The sequence below is a fragment of the Leucopleurus acutus genome (assembly GCF_964270905.1).
Source record: "Leucopleurus acutus genome assembly, chromosome: 14".
Taxonomy (NCBI): Eukaryota; Metazoa; Chordata; class Mammalia; order Artiodactyla; family Delphinidae; genus Leucopleurus; species Leucopleurus acutus.
This window is the reverse complement of record NC_139156.1, coordinates 69441918-69453509: the sequence shown is the minus strand read 5'-3', so window position 1 is coordinate 69453509 and position 11592 is coordinate 69441918. Positions and strand designations below refer to the sequence as shown.

The 11592-nt window shown below is 40.7% G+C and overlaps 1 protein-coding gene across 2 annotated transcripts in view; it reads left to right on the top strand.

Annotated features, from left to right (window-relative positions):
- The first annotated feature begins 537 nt into the window (after nucleotides 1-537).
- The window catches only part of NRBF2 (nuclear receptor binding factor 2), a 32777-nt gene continuing 21722 nt past the window's right edge, over nucleotides 538-11592 (top strand). Inside the window, exon 1 of one of the 2 annotated variants that reach the window (XM_082854711.1) lies at nucleotides 538-734. In XM_082854711.1, the coding sequence (XP_082710837.1) occupies nucleotides 650-734 (85 nt within the window). In that variant the 5' untranslated portion in view covers nucleotides 538-649. The remainder of the gene's footprint in view (nucleotides 735-11592) is intronic. The other variant, XM_082854709.1, reaches the window with a different exon arrangement.

Here is an 11592-nt window from a genome sequence, read left to right as displayed (position 1 = left end):
GTGACTGGAACCGAACCAGTGATTATATATGGTTATTTTATAATTGTGATTATATATGGTTATTTTCTTCATTAGTTTGTTAGCAACTTGAGGGCGCAACCCTGAATCATTTGTCTCCCTCCAGCAGGGTCTAGTCCAGCGCATGGCTTAGCATTACTCCAATCTCATTTCTGGGGAAAAAATCAGGTGCAAGAATAAAGGTGGGGACTTGAAAGCAAGGGAGGATGTGGCAAAGCAGAGTGAATCTGGGAAGAGTTACGCTGGAAGGAAATGGAAGAGACCAATAGCAAAAGTCAGCCACTTTTACTTAAATTCCAGCAACAAGGCTGTACCTCCTCACATGACGTATGCGGAAGCTGAAGACATGCTTCTCGCGAGAGGAAAGATGGACCGCGAGAAAGTGTACATCTGTCCGTGCCCCGCCTTCCCTGAGCCCCACCCACTCCCTGTCCTCCCTCCCACCTTGAACCTGCCGCGTGTGACGTCGTGACGCGTGCGTGGCCGCGGCGCAGGGGGCGGGCCCGCGGCGCCGCGCCGGAGGAGGAAGTGGTGCGGTTGTTGCTCCCTCTGCGCCCGCCGCTGGCTCCCGGGGCGCGGAGTGGGGCCACAGTTGCCGCCGCTGCGTCGCGCTCTCCAGCTGTTACCCTCCATGTGCCCGGGCTCCGTCGCTCCCCTTCCTCAGGCCGCCGCTTACCCCGGGGTCTATGGAAGTAATGGAAGGACCCCTCAACCTGGTGAGTGGCCCACAGAGGGTTGCGTCCGCCCTCGGGCTCCTTTGCCTCAGAAGCCCGGTCTCGGCGTGCAGCTGACCCTCGAGGCCGGGGGGTGGGTTTGGCGCGGGTCGTCCTGAAGGCTGGGGGCGCAGGCAAGGCGCGGCCCTATAGCGGCTCCGGCCAAGCCACCGCAGACGGCCCCTCGGGGATCCCTGGGAAGCTCCCGCCTCCCATTTCCCGCCTCCCCCAGGCGCCACCTGCCTCAGGGCTCGGGGCTCGGGGCTCCCACCAGCGGGGGTGCCACCTCTCCAGGCCGGAGGAAATGCCTCCAAGCGCCACGTAACCACCTCTCTGCAGCCTGGAGAGGCACTGAAGCCGGCCTGGGCAGAAATGGTGTGTAATACTGGGTGTAACTTCCAACACAGGGTCTGAAGTCTGAGCCTCCCCACTGTGGAGAGATGGAGCATAACGTGTCTGACCCCCGTTTCCCTTCACCCATTTCTCACCTGTATTCAGATGCATAAACAGAGACTTCCCCTTCTCAAATAAATTAGAGACAGCTGGGAAAAAAAGACGGGGCCATCCCTGTTTTTAGCTCAGTTTCAGCTCATTAGGCCTCATGAAAATATGGTAGATATTTGCCTTTCTCAGAAACAGCGTTGCTCCTCACTTACTTATTATGTTTTTAGGCACCTCAGGTGTAGCGATTAAAACAACAGTGAGAAACACGAGTTCCGTTCCACCTGGCCGCGGCATCTTTTGGTTTCCCAGAGAAGGCGTCTGTTTTGGATACAAAAGTTAGATTACTTAAAGTTGCAGACAGACAGGAGGAACTTTTTGCTGTTCAACTGCGGTGATGGGATTGGAAAAAAAGTTTGTGTGGAAAATTATTAGTTTCTCACGTTAGAACTCTGAGAACCCTTGTGTGGGACTGGATTTAAACCATTCTGTAGAGAAGCAGTAGAGCCTGGTGGTTTAAGAGTATAGATTCGGGACCTAAACTGCTTGGATTTGAATTCTGACTTTGTCACTTAATAACTGTGTGACCTTGGGCAAATTAGTTGACCTCATTCTTTGTGGTTTGTTGTGAGGATTGAGAGTAAATAGGTGTAAAGGGCCTAGAACAGTACCTGGTACATAGTGAGGTGTAAGAGTTAAGCTATTATAATAATCAGACCAAAACTCTTAACTTAAAAATCTCACTTGTAAAATAAGGTTTGGACTTGGTGAGCTTAAAAAGTTTAAGACTCTAGGACCTAAAGCTGTGGTTCCCAGATGACTGCTGCCAGGTTAACCACTATGACTACCGTGCAGTTTTATTAAGTTATGCCCTGCCCCCATTGTTTACACTTAAAAAGAATTGGACTAGATTTGTGATTTTTTTCTTTTTTTAAAGCCAGGGAAATGTCTTGCAGTCTTCTTGTTTTTAAGGTGACATATAGTTGGCAATGAAATATAATGGATGGCTCAATACTGAAACTTCACCGGAATATTATTAGAAGTAACCAGCACTTTACAAAGTGCTTCAAAGTTCAAGTGTCCTTGCAAAATGACCATTGGTTCGGTTCCAGTTAACTTCACTTTATTTGGCTGCTTGCTGCAGCATAACCCCAGCCAACTGCCCCACTAGTGTGTGGTAGCTTATGAAAAGACTGGAACTGGGTGACAGTTGTAGGTGGAGCAGCAGAATGACCAGTTTAGGAAAAATTAGTTAAATGGTGGCAATGGTATCTTTTTATAGAGGAGAATTTTCAGTAGTCTTGTTAAGGAGTCTAGCATAATTCCATAATCCAGCCATAAAATTTATGTATCAGAAATTTGGCATCTTGAATTCTTAAACCATTTGAGATTTGAAAGATCTGAGTTCTAGCCTAACTGTTTGATGGAAGGTAACAGTGGAACAGAGATTAACATTTACTTGAATCGTTTTAACTGTGCTGCTGAGTACCAGTGACAGGCCTCTGAATTTGTCGTCACTCAGTTTTAGAGACTGAGGTTTTTTCCTCCTCTGTTGTACTATATATCGTTGTAGCTTATTTATTTCATACATAGTTTATACCCCCTTAGTCCCCTACTCCTATCTTGCCCTTCCCCCTTCCCTCTCCCCACAGGTAACCACTAGTTCTCTATATCTGTGAGTCTGTTTTTTGTTATATTCACTGGTTTTATTTTTTTGATTTCACATATAAGTGATGTTGTACAGTATTTGTCTTTCTCTGACTTATTTCACTTAGTATTATACCCTCCAGGTCCATCCATGTTGTTGCAAAGGGCAAAATTTCATGCTTCTTTTACGTCTGAGTAGTATTCCGGTGTGTGTGGCTGTGTGTGTGTGCACATGTAGCTATATGTACATACACACGCACCACGTCTTTATCCACTCATCTGTTAATGGACACGTAGGTTACTTCTATATCTTGGCAATTGTAGATAATGCTGCTGTGAACATTGGGTTGAATGTATCTTTTCAGATTAGTGTTTTCGTTAGAAGACTGAATTTTTTGAAGACTATCAGATTCTTTTATGTCAGCAGATGTTCAATCCAGGATACAGTTGACTCAACATGAGAAATACTTCTCAATGCTGTGGTTTTGAGTGCTTTTGAACATCCCATTAGCATATACTACCTTTTTCTAATGACATCATACTGTAGTGCAAATTGATTGCATAAGGACTTATTATAGTACCTAGATTTATAATCTTGTGTCCTCAGAGCATCCTTGGAATTTAGTAAGAATTACTTCCCAGTTTTACAGATAAATAAGCCTAGACAAATTTAGTAATTAGATCAGTGACTCAAATACATTATGGACCACACCTTATTTATTTATTTATTATTATTTTAAAAATTTATTTATTCTTGGCTGCGTTGGGTCTTCGTTGCTCAGTGCAGGCTTTCTCTAGTTGCGGCAGGTGGGGGCTACTCTTCGTTGCGGTGCGTGGACTTCGCCTTGTGGTGGATTCTCTTGTTGCGGAGCGCGGGCTTCAGTAGTTGGGCTCGTGGGCTCTAGAGCTCAGGCTCAGTAGTTGTGGCGCAAGGGCTTAGTTGCTCCGCGGCATGTGGGATCTTCCTGGACCAGGGCTCGAACCCGGGTCCCCTGCATTGGCAGGCGGATTCTTAACCACTGCGCCACCAGGGAAGCCCCACACCTTATTTTAATATCATGACTTCTTTCTAGCAATGCTTCTGTATTAACGTACTATAAATTTCATTTCATTGTGGTCCTTATCTATATTGAATTATACATGCTATGTCAGTATTTAGTACCTGTGCTCTAAGTTAGGTTTGCAGTAAGGGCTTGTAGGCTTATTGCCTCACAGTGATTTTTAAGATATGGAAGAGACCAGTGTGAAATAGTCATTTTAATATATAGTACAGATATTCTGGTTTTTGAAGTTGGTCAAAAGAAAAATAGGATAAATCATATTTACATTGGTGGGGGGGGGAATAGCTAGTCTTTGGACTCTGAATAAGTTTTGTTGCATCAGTTTTTTTTCTTTTTGTCAATTTTTAATATGGAAAAATTCTAACATATAAAATTACTTAGTATATATTTAGGCCTTTCTTTCCATACATTTAATTTTGGCAATGCAAGTGCTAGTAGCAAATGTCAAAACTTGTGTGAGATAATTTCTAGTTCTTTGTTTTGTTTGCAGCCTATCTGGGAAGTGATGTCAGACTTTAATTTACACATGACTGTGTTGCTCATGCTTTGCTTACCTACTCTGCAAACTCTGAGGACAGGGTCCATGTGACTGTGACCACAATTGTATTCTGTGTTTGGCCCTTTTAAGAGTGCTGAGAATATATATGTTTGTTGAGAAACTGAGCTGCTATTCAGAGTGCTCAACTCTTCTCATCTAAGGAAAGGAATCAGATATAGTCCAAAGAATGGCCTTGTACATATTGGGGGTCTTTGTAACTATTCCATGTTAGTTATATTGGCAATAAAAATAAAATCTTGTTGCCCTGAAAAATGTCAAGGAAAATTTCATCTTGTCACAGGCTAGGCTAGGCTAGCCTTAATGGAAGCACTCTGGGGTAAGGCAGTAGAGCACTAAGACATATCCAATAATTACAGAGTGCTGGAGTTGGCATCAGGCACTGACATATATTATTTGTTTTGTTTTCTTTGTAGCTGTATGAGATATTTCCCCATTTTACAGATGAAAACTTTGAACTGCAGAGTGAGTGGTGATAGTTGGATTTGAAAGCAAGATTCTAAATCAAATATCTAATCTTTCCGATAGATCAGTGTTTGCCCATTTGTTTTGACTGTGATCCACAGTGAGAAATATTTACATAATGACTAGTACACACATACCTAAGTGTATATTACTGCAGAGCTTGCTACACTATGGATGTGCCTCCTGGAATTGTGCAAAATGCAGGGACACTCATAAATTTCACCGAAAACAAGACAAAAAAGTAAAAACCTGAAGCATCATATGCTCTGTGTGTGTGTGTATAGTGTTATATATGATGCACTCTAATATTTACTATTAGAGCTTTTTAAATTCTGGTTGTGACCCATAGATTGATTTTCAGGAGTCATTACTGGGTTGCATCTTGTAATTTATCTTCACAGCAGATGGTAGCAGTTGTAAAAAAAAAAAAAAAAAAAAAGCTAAAGTGGACTCTTACAGAAATTGACTTAAAAAAGGTTTTCCTGGATCTCTCTAACACTTGAGCAGTTATCCTAAATACAGTTGCATCATGTTACTTAGTTGATTCAGTACTTAGTTAGGAGATACTACTTGCCTTTAGGAGACTCACAGTCAGTTGATTCGGAAATGGGGAGTGAGTGACTTTTCTCCTTTGCTCTCCATTGAAGCACTACCACAAGGTTCAAGAGTACATTAGGTTTTCCTCTGCCACCTTATTGTGTTTGGTATGGTGTTCCTTTTCTTTTCATCTTTACATACAGTTTTCCCCAAGGACACAGAAATAAATAGAAAGTAAAAGAACTTAATACTCTTTTCCTTTGGGAAAGAAGACAATATTGAACGTGTAGTTTTGAGGCAGTTCAACATGTAGTTCTTGGTGAGGGAAGTCACTTGGTAATCTAGCTGTACTCAGGATTTTGTTGGTTGCAGGTGATAGAAACCCACTTCAAATTATCTTAAATCAAAAGGGATAATTTATTGGAATCAAAAGAAAGGTGCAGGAAGGGCAGGACTACAATGTAGATGGGTCTAAGAACTTGTGGGGCCTGGGACTCAAAGATAATCAGATTTTCCCACTCTGCCTCTTCAAACTTTATTGCTTTACTCCTTCTCTCTCCAGATCTACATTTTCCACCTGGCGAACTCCTGAGTATCACATTAGTTATAGCCACTTAAAGCTTTCTTGATGTAACCTCTGGTCCTGAGTTTGAAAATCTGTTGGAACGGTTCTTTTGGTGTCTAGGGGACGAGGTAATATAAAAATATTGGCAGCTTCCAGGAGAATCTTATTGATTGCCTAGGAAGAAGAGCATTTCACAGAGAGGGGTGGGGCATGTGGAAAGTGTTGACTGTTTCTGGAGAGAATTCAGCAAGGGAGGAATTTGTACAGGGCACATGGAGTAAGACATTACTAAATCTGAAGCTTTTGTACTTTTTATAAAGGTTTTAGAACATTTTGTAGTATTGTGCTTTCATTTTTACTCAGGGAGTAGGAAACTGCTGGTTAAAATGTCCTCAAGATTGGATGGATGAAATAGTGAATGAAGTAAATGTACCAGTAACTAGTTTTCTGTGGCTCTGTATAGATGTATATACATATGTATAGTTGTTTATCTGAGATTTTGATGCAGAGATTTATTCTGATATTTACTGTGAAATACAGTAATGTTCTCTTGGCATTTAAGAATCTTTGGGGGCTTCCCTGGTGGCACAGTGGTTGGGAGTCCGCCTGCCAATGCAGGGGACGCGGGTTCGTGCCCCGGTCCGGGAAGATCCCACATGCCGTGGGGCGGCTGGGCCCGTGAGCCATGGCCGCTGGGCCTGCGCGTCCGGAGCCTGTGCTCCGCAGCGGGAGAAAAAAAAAAAGAATCTTTGGTTTTGTTACCAACCCTGAGCATAACCTCTCCCATCCTTCTATCCAGCTAACTGTTCACTGATCCACCCAACATTGTGAGCAGTTGCTGTCTATCAGGTACTGTTCTGGACATCAAGGATTTGACAGTGAATAGGACAAAGTCCCTATTCTTACAGAAGTTTTATCCCATTCTCTAGTTTTCTTTTCATCTATTGTGTTCTCTTTCTCTCTTTACCATCTTAAGCATAGTTATTTTGAGTTCCTTGCTATTCCAATACATGGATAATCTCTGGGTCTGTTTCTGTTGTCTTTTTCTCTTTGTTATCAGTGACATTTTCCTGCTTGACATGCCTAGTAACTTTATTGTGTATTACACATTGAGGATGATGTGTTGTAGAGATTCTGAATTTGTTATCTTCCTCCAAAAATGTTAAGTTTTGGCTGGCAATTAAAATACTAGCAGATCACCTTGATCCAGTCTAGGCTTGATTTTAGGCTTTATCAGAGTGGGTCTATTTCAGCTTTACCCATATTGCCTAGAATGTAGTCCTTACTCCTAGGGCTAGACTTTGAGGTCTCAACTCAAAGCCCCAAGTATTCACCAAAGTTATCCTCTGTCTAGGCCTAAACTGCAACCTATCTCCCCAACACTGTGTAGCTTCTGAATTCTTTGCTAAGAGGTTCTGCTAGGCTTCCTGGAATTGCGCCCTGTTCATGTGCAGCTTATATGTTAGGTGAGGACCTGAGAAGATTTTTGATGCATATTTTTAGAGTGTCTTCACTGCACTTCCCTCCAACCCTGGGCTCCTTAAAATCTAGCCTTTTTGGTTCCAGTCTCCGTCTCCCTTGCCCAGTGAGGGACTGCCTTCTGCTTGGGCTTTATTTCCTTGCACTCCATTTTTGAAAATGCACTCAGAAAGAAAGCCAGGGTGAATGCAGGTTTCACCTTGTGCATTTCCCTTTTCTTAAAAGGTAGCCTTCTGTTACTTTTTGTTCTGTGTCTGTAAACTGTTGTTTTTATATATTTCGCCCAGCTTTGTAGTTGTTTACAGTTGGAGGGTAAACCAGTGCCAGCTACTCCATCCTACCTGGATCAGAGGTACAAATTTCCATGAGAATTTCCAAAGAATTCTCAAAACACAATTAAGGCAGTTTATTGTAAACCCTAAATGCCAGAAAGTGCTTTAATATGAGATTGTGGTATCACAAAATACTGCCAATATTCAGTGATAGGTTATCACAGCTCTGTAAGGATTGGCCAGTTACTTACTGCTTTCCGTATTTAAACATCTATTTCCAAGTAAAGTTTGAGGCAGCTTACAATAAAAGACAGATGGCATACTATTAAAATATTAGTTACCTATTGAGGTAAATTATTCCAAAATTTAGCAGCTTAAAACAGCACACGTTTGTTTTCTCACAGTTTCTGTGTGTTAGGATAAAGGCATGACTTAGCTGGGTTCTTTGCTTCAGGGTCTTTCACAAGGCTACAGTCAAGTTGAGGGTCAGCTGGGGGTGTGGTTCCATTTGAAGGCTCTACTGGGGCAGGAGCTGCTTCCAAGCTCACTCACAGGGGTGATGGCAAGGTTTCGTTCCTTGAGCGGTTTTGGATTGAGCACTTCAGTTCCTTGCTGGCTGTTGGCAGGCCACCTCATTCCCTTCCGTGTGAGTCTTTCCTTGGGGCAGCTGACAGCATGACTCTTGGCTTCATTAAAGTAAGCAAGGGAGAGAGAATGTACCAAGGTGGAAGTGACAATCTTTTGTAACCTCATCACGGAAGTGACACCCCATCACCTTGGCGGTATTCTGTTTCTTAGATGCATGTCACTAGTTCCAACCCACATTTGAGGAGGGGAGATTACATAAGGTTGTGAATACCAGGAGGCAGGGGTCATTGGGAGCCATATCAGAAGCTGCTACCACAATTGCTGATAGAAAAACAAAGAAAATAAGAACTGAAGCAACAAAGGATATTGAGACAGTATAATCCTTTGGGGCTACATCAAACTAAAAAGCTTATGCCCAACAGAGGAAATCATCAACAAAATGAAAAGGCAGCCTACCAGATAGGAGAAAATATTTGCAAAGCATGTAGCTGATAAGGGACTAGTATCCAAAACAACAGAAAGAACTCACACAACTAAATAGCAAAAAAAAAAGCAAAAAATCTGATTAAACATCAGGCAGAGGATCTGAATAGACATTTTGCCAAAGAAGGCATGCAAATGGCCAACAGGTACTTGAAACGATGCTCAACATCACTAATCAGGGAAATGCAAATAAATCAAAACCACAATGAGGTATCACCTCTCAGCTGTTAGAATGGCTGTTATCAAAAAGATAGGAAATAACAAGTAACAAGTGTTGGCGAGGATGTGGAGAAAAGGGAACCCATGTGCGCTGTTGGTGGGAATGTACATTGGTGCAAGCACTGTGGAAAACAGTATAGAGGGCCCTTGAAAAATTAAAAATAGAAATATCAGGACTTCCCTGGTGGTCCAGGGGTTAAGACTCTGCTTCCACTGCAGGGGGCGCAGGTTCAATCCCTGGTCTGGGAAGTTCTGCATGCCACACGGTGCAGCCAAAAAAATAAAAAACTACTGTACTATCCTGCAGTTCCACTTCTGGGTATATCTCTGAAGAAAATGAAAACACAAAAAAGTCTATTCAGATCCTCTGCCTGTTGTTTAATCAGGTTTTTTGCTTTTTTTTTTTTTGCTATTGTGTGAGTTCTTTCTGTTGTTTTGGATACTAACCCCTTATCAGGTATATGATTTGCAAATATTTTCTCCTATATGGTAGGTTGCCTTTTCATTTTGTTGATGATTTCCTTTTCTTGGCATAAGCGTTACAGTTTGATGTAATCCCACTTGTTTATTTTTGCTTTTGTTACTTTTGCTTTTGGTGTCAATTAAAAAATTATCACCAAGACTTATATCATAGAACTTTCTGCCTGTATTTTCTTTGAGGCGTTTTATGGTTTCAGGTCTTATGTTCCTTAATTCATTTTGGAATTAAGATAGTAGTTGTGTAAGATAGTAGTCCAATTTCATTCTTTTGCATGTGGCTGTCCAGTTTTCCCAACATCATTTATTGAAGAGACTGTCCTTTGCTGGTTGTATATTCTTGGCTTGTTTGGCATTTGTTAATTAAACATTTATGCATGGGTTTATTTCTGGGCTCTATGTTCTGTTCCATTGATCTTTGAGCTTTTAATGCTATCATACGGTTTTGATTACTATAGCTTTGTAAGATAGTTTGAAGAGAAAGAGCGTGATGCCTCTAGCTTTGTTCTTTCTGAAGATTGCTTTGGCTATTTGGGAGCTTTGTGTTTCTATGCAACTTTTAGGATTGTTCATTCTGTGAAAAGTGCCATTGGAATTTTGATAGAGATTGCATTGAATCTGTATTATTGCTTTAGTTAGTATGGACATTTTAACTATTACTTCTTTGAATCCATTTCATCAATGACTTAATAGTATTTGTGTACAGGTCTTTAACCTCTTTGGTTAAATTTACTCCTAAGTATTCCTTTTGATGCAGTTATAAATGGGATTGTTTGCTTAACTGCTCTCTGAAAATTTATTAGGGTATAGAAATGCAACAGATTGCTGTATATTGATTTTGTATCTTGCAGCTTTATACTAGATTCATTTATTCTAAGGTTTTTGGTGGAGTCTTTAGGGCTTTCTGTATATAATATCTTGTTATCTGCAAATAGTGAACAGTTTTACTTCTTTCTTCTTTATTTGGATGCCTTTTATTTCTTCTCACCTAATTGCTGTGGCTAGGAAGCACTTCCAATACTATGCTGACTACAAGCAGCGAGAGTGGGCATCCTTGTCTTGTTCCAGATCTTAGAACAAAAGCTTTGAGCTTTTCACTGTTGAGTATTATGTTAGCCGTGGGCCTGTCATATGTGGTTTTTATAATGTTGAGTTGTGTTCCCTCTATACCCATTTTGTTGAGAGTTTTCATCATGAGTGGTTGTTGAATTTTGTCAAACGCTTTTTCTCCTGTTGAAATGCTCATATGATTTTTTTAAAATTTACATTATTTAATATTTACTGAGCCAAATTTCCTCAATGTTCAAGTACCTGGTGATTTTTAACAACTTGATTGTTGAATTAACTCTTTCAAGAAATGAACCTAAGCTAAGCAATTCATGAATAAGCTATGTTTCAAACTTGGTACCTTGGTTCTGATACGTATATTTTCTGTGTCTACAGATACTGGTTTGATTATTTCCTGTTTCTTGTTGATGGAGGAGAATCAACTTTCCAAAATTATGCATGATTCTTTTAGAACTTCTTGCTCTCTTATGAGTTTAAAGTAAATCCATTTTCTTTATCTTCTGATTAGTAATCTGTTGGTTGAAAAATATAAAATATTGGTATGGTCTACAAATGTTCTGATACAACTGAATCACCCTTTGAGTGACAAAATAAATAAAGTTCAGAAAAATTTACACTATGTTATTCACTGGAATGGAGAAATCATGTTGCAAAAGTGTGTGAGTGAATGAGTGTGTGTGTGCATGCATGTTTTACAGAAGTGCCAAACATTACAGAAGTAATTTCCCCACCTTAACTATTCAAGATAATTGCTCATATCTTAGGATTCCCATGATGAGAAATGAATCAATCTATTTCCTAGATTAAGATCATTAAATGTGTTTTTTCACAGACACACACACACACACTGTATTTTATTTTTACAAGAGATAAATAAACTGACACCAAGCATTGTAAATGGATGACCACAACAAAAGCAACAGTGATTGCAATTACCAAACACGAAACACACTCATACTATGTCATAATATTGACATTCAGTCCAGTAATCCTGCACTGTAAC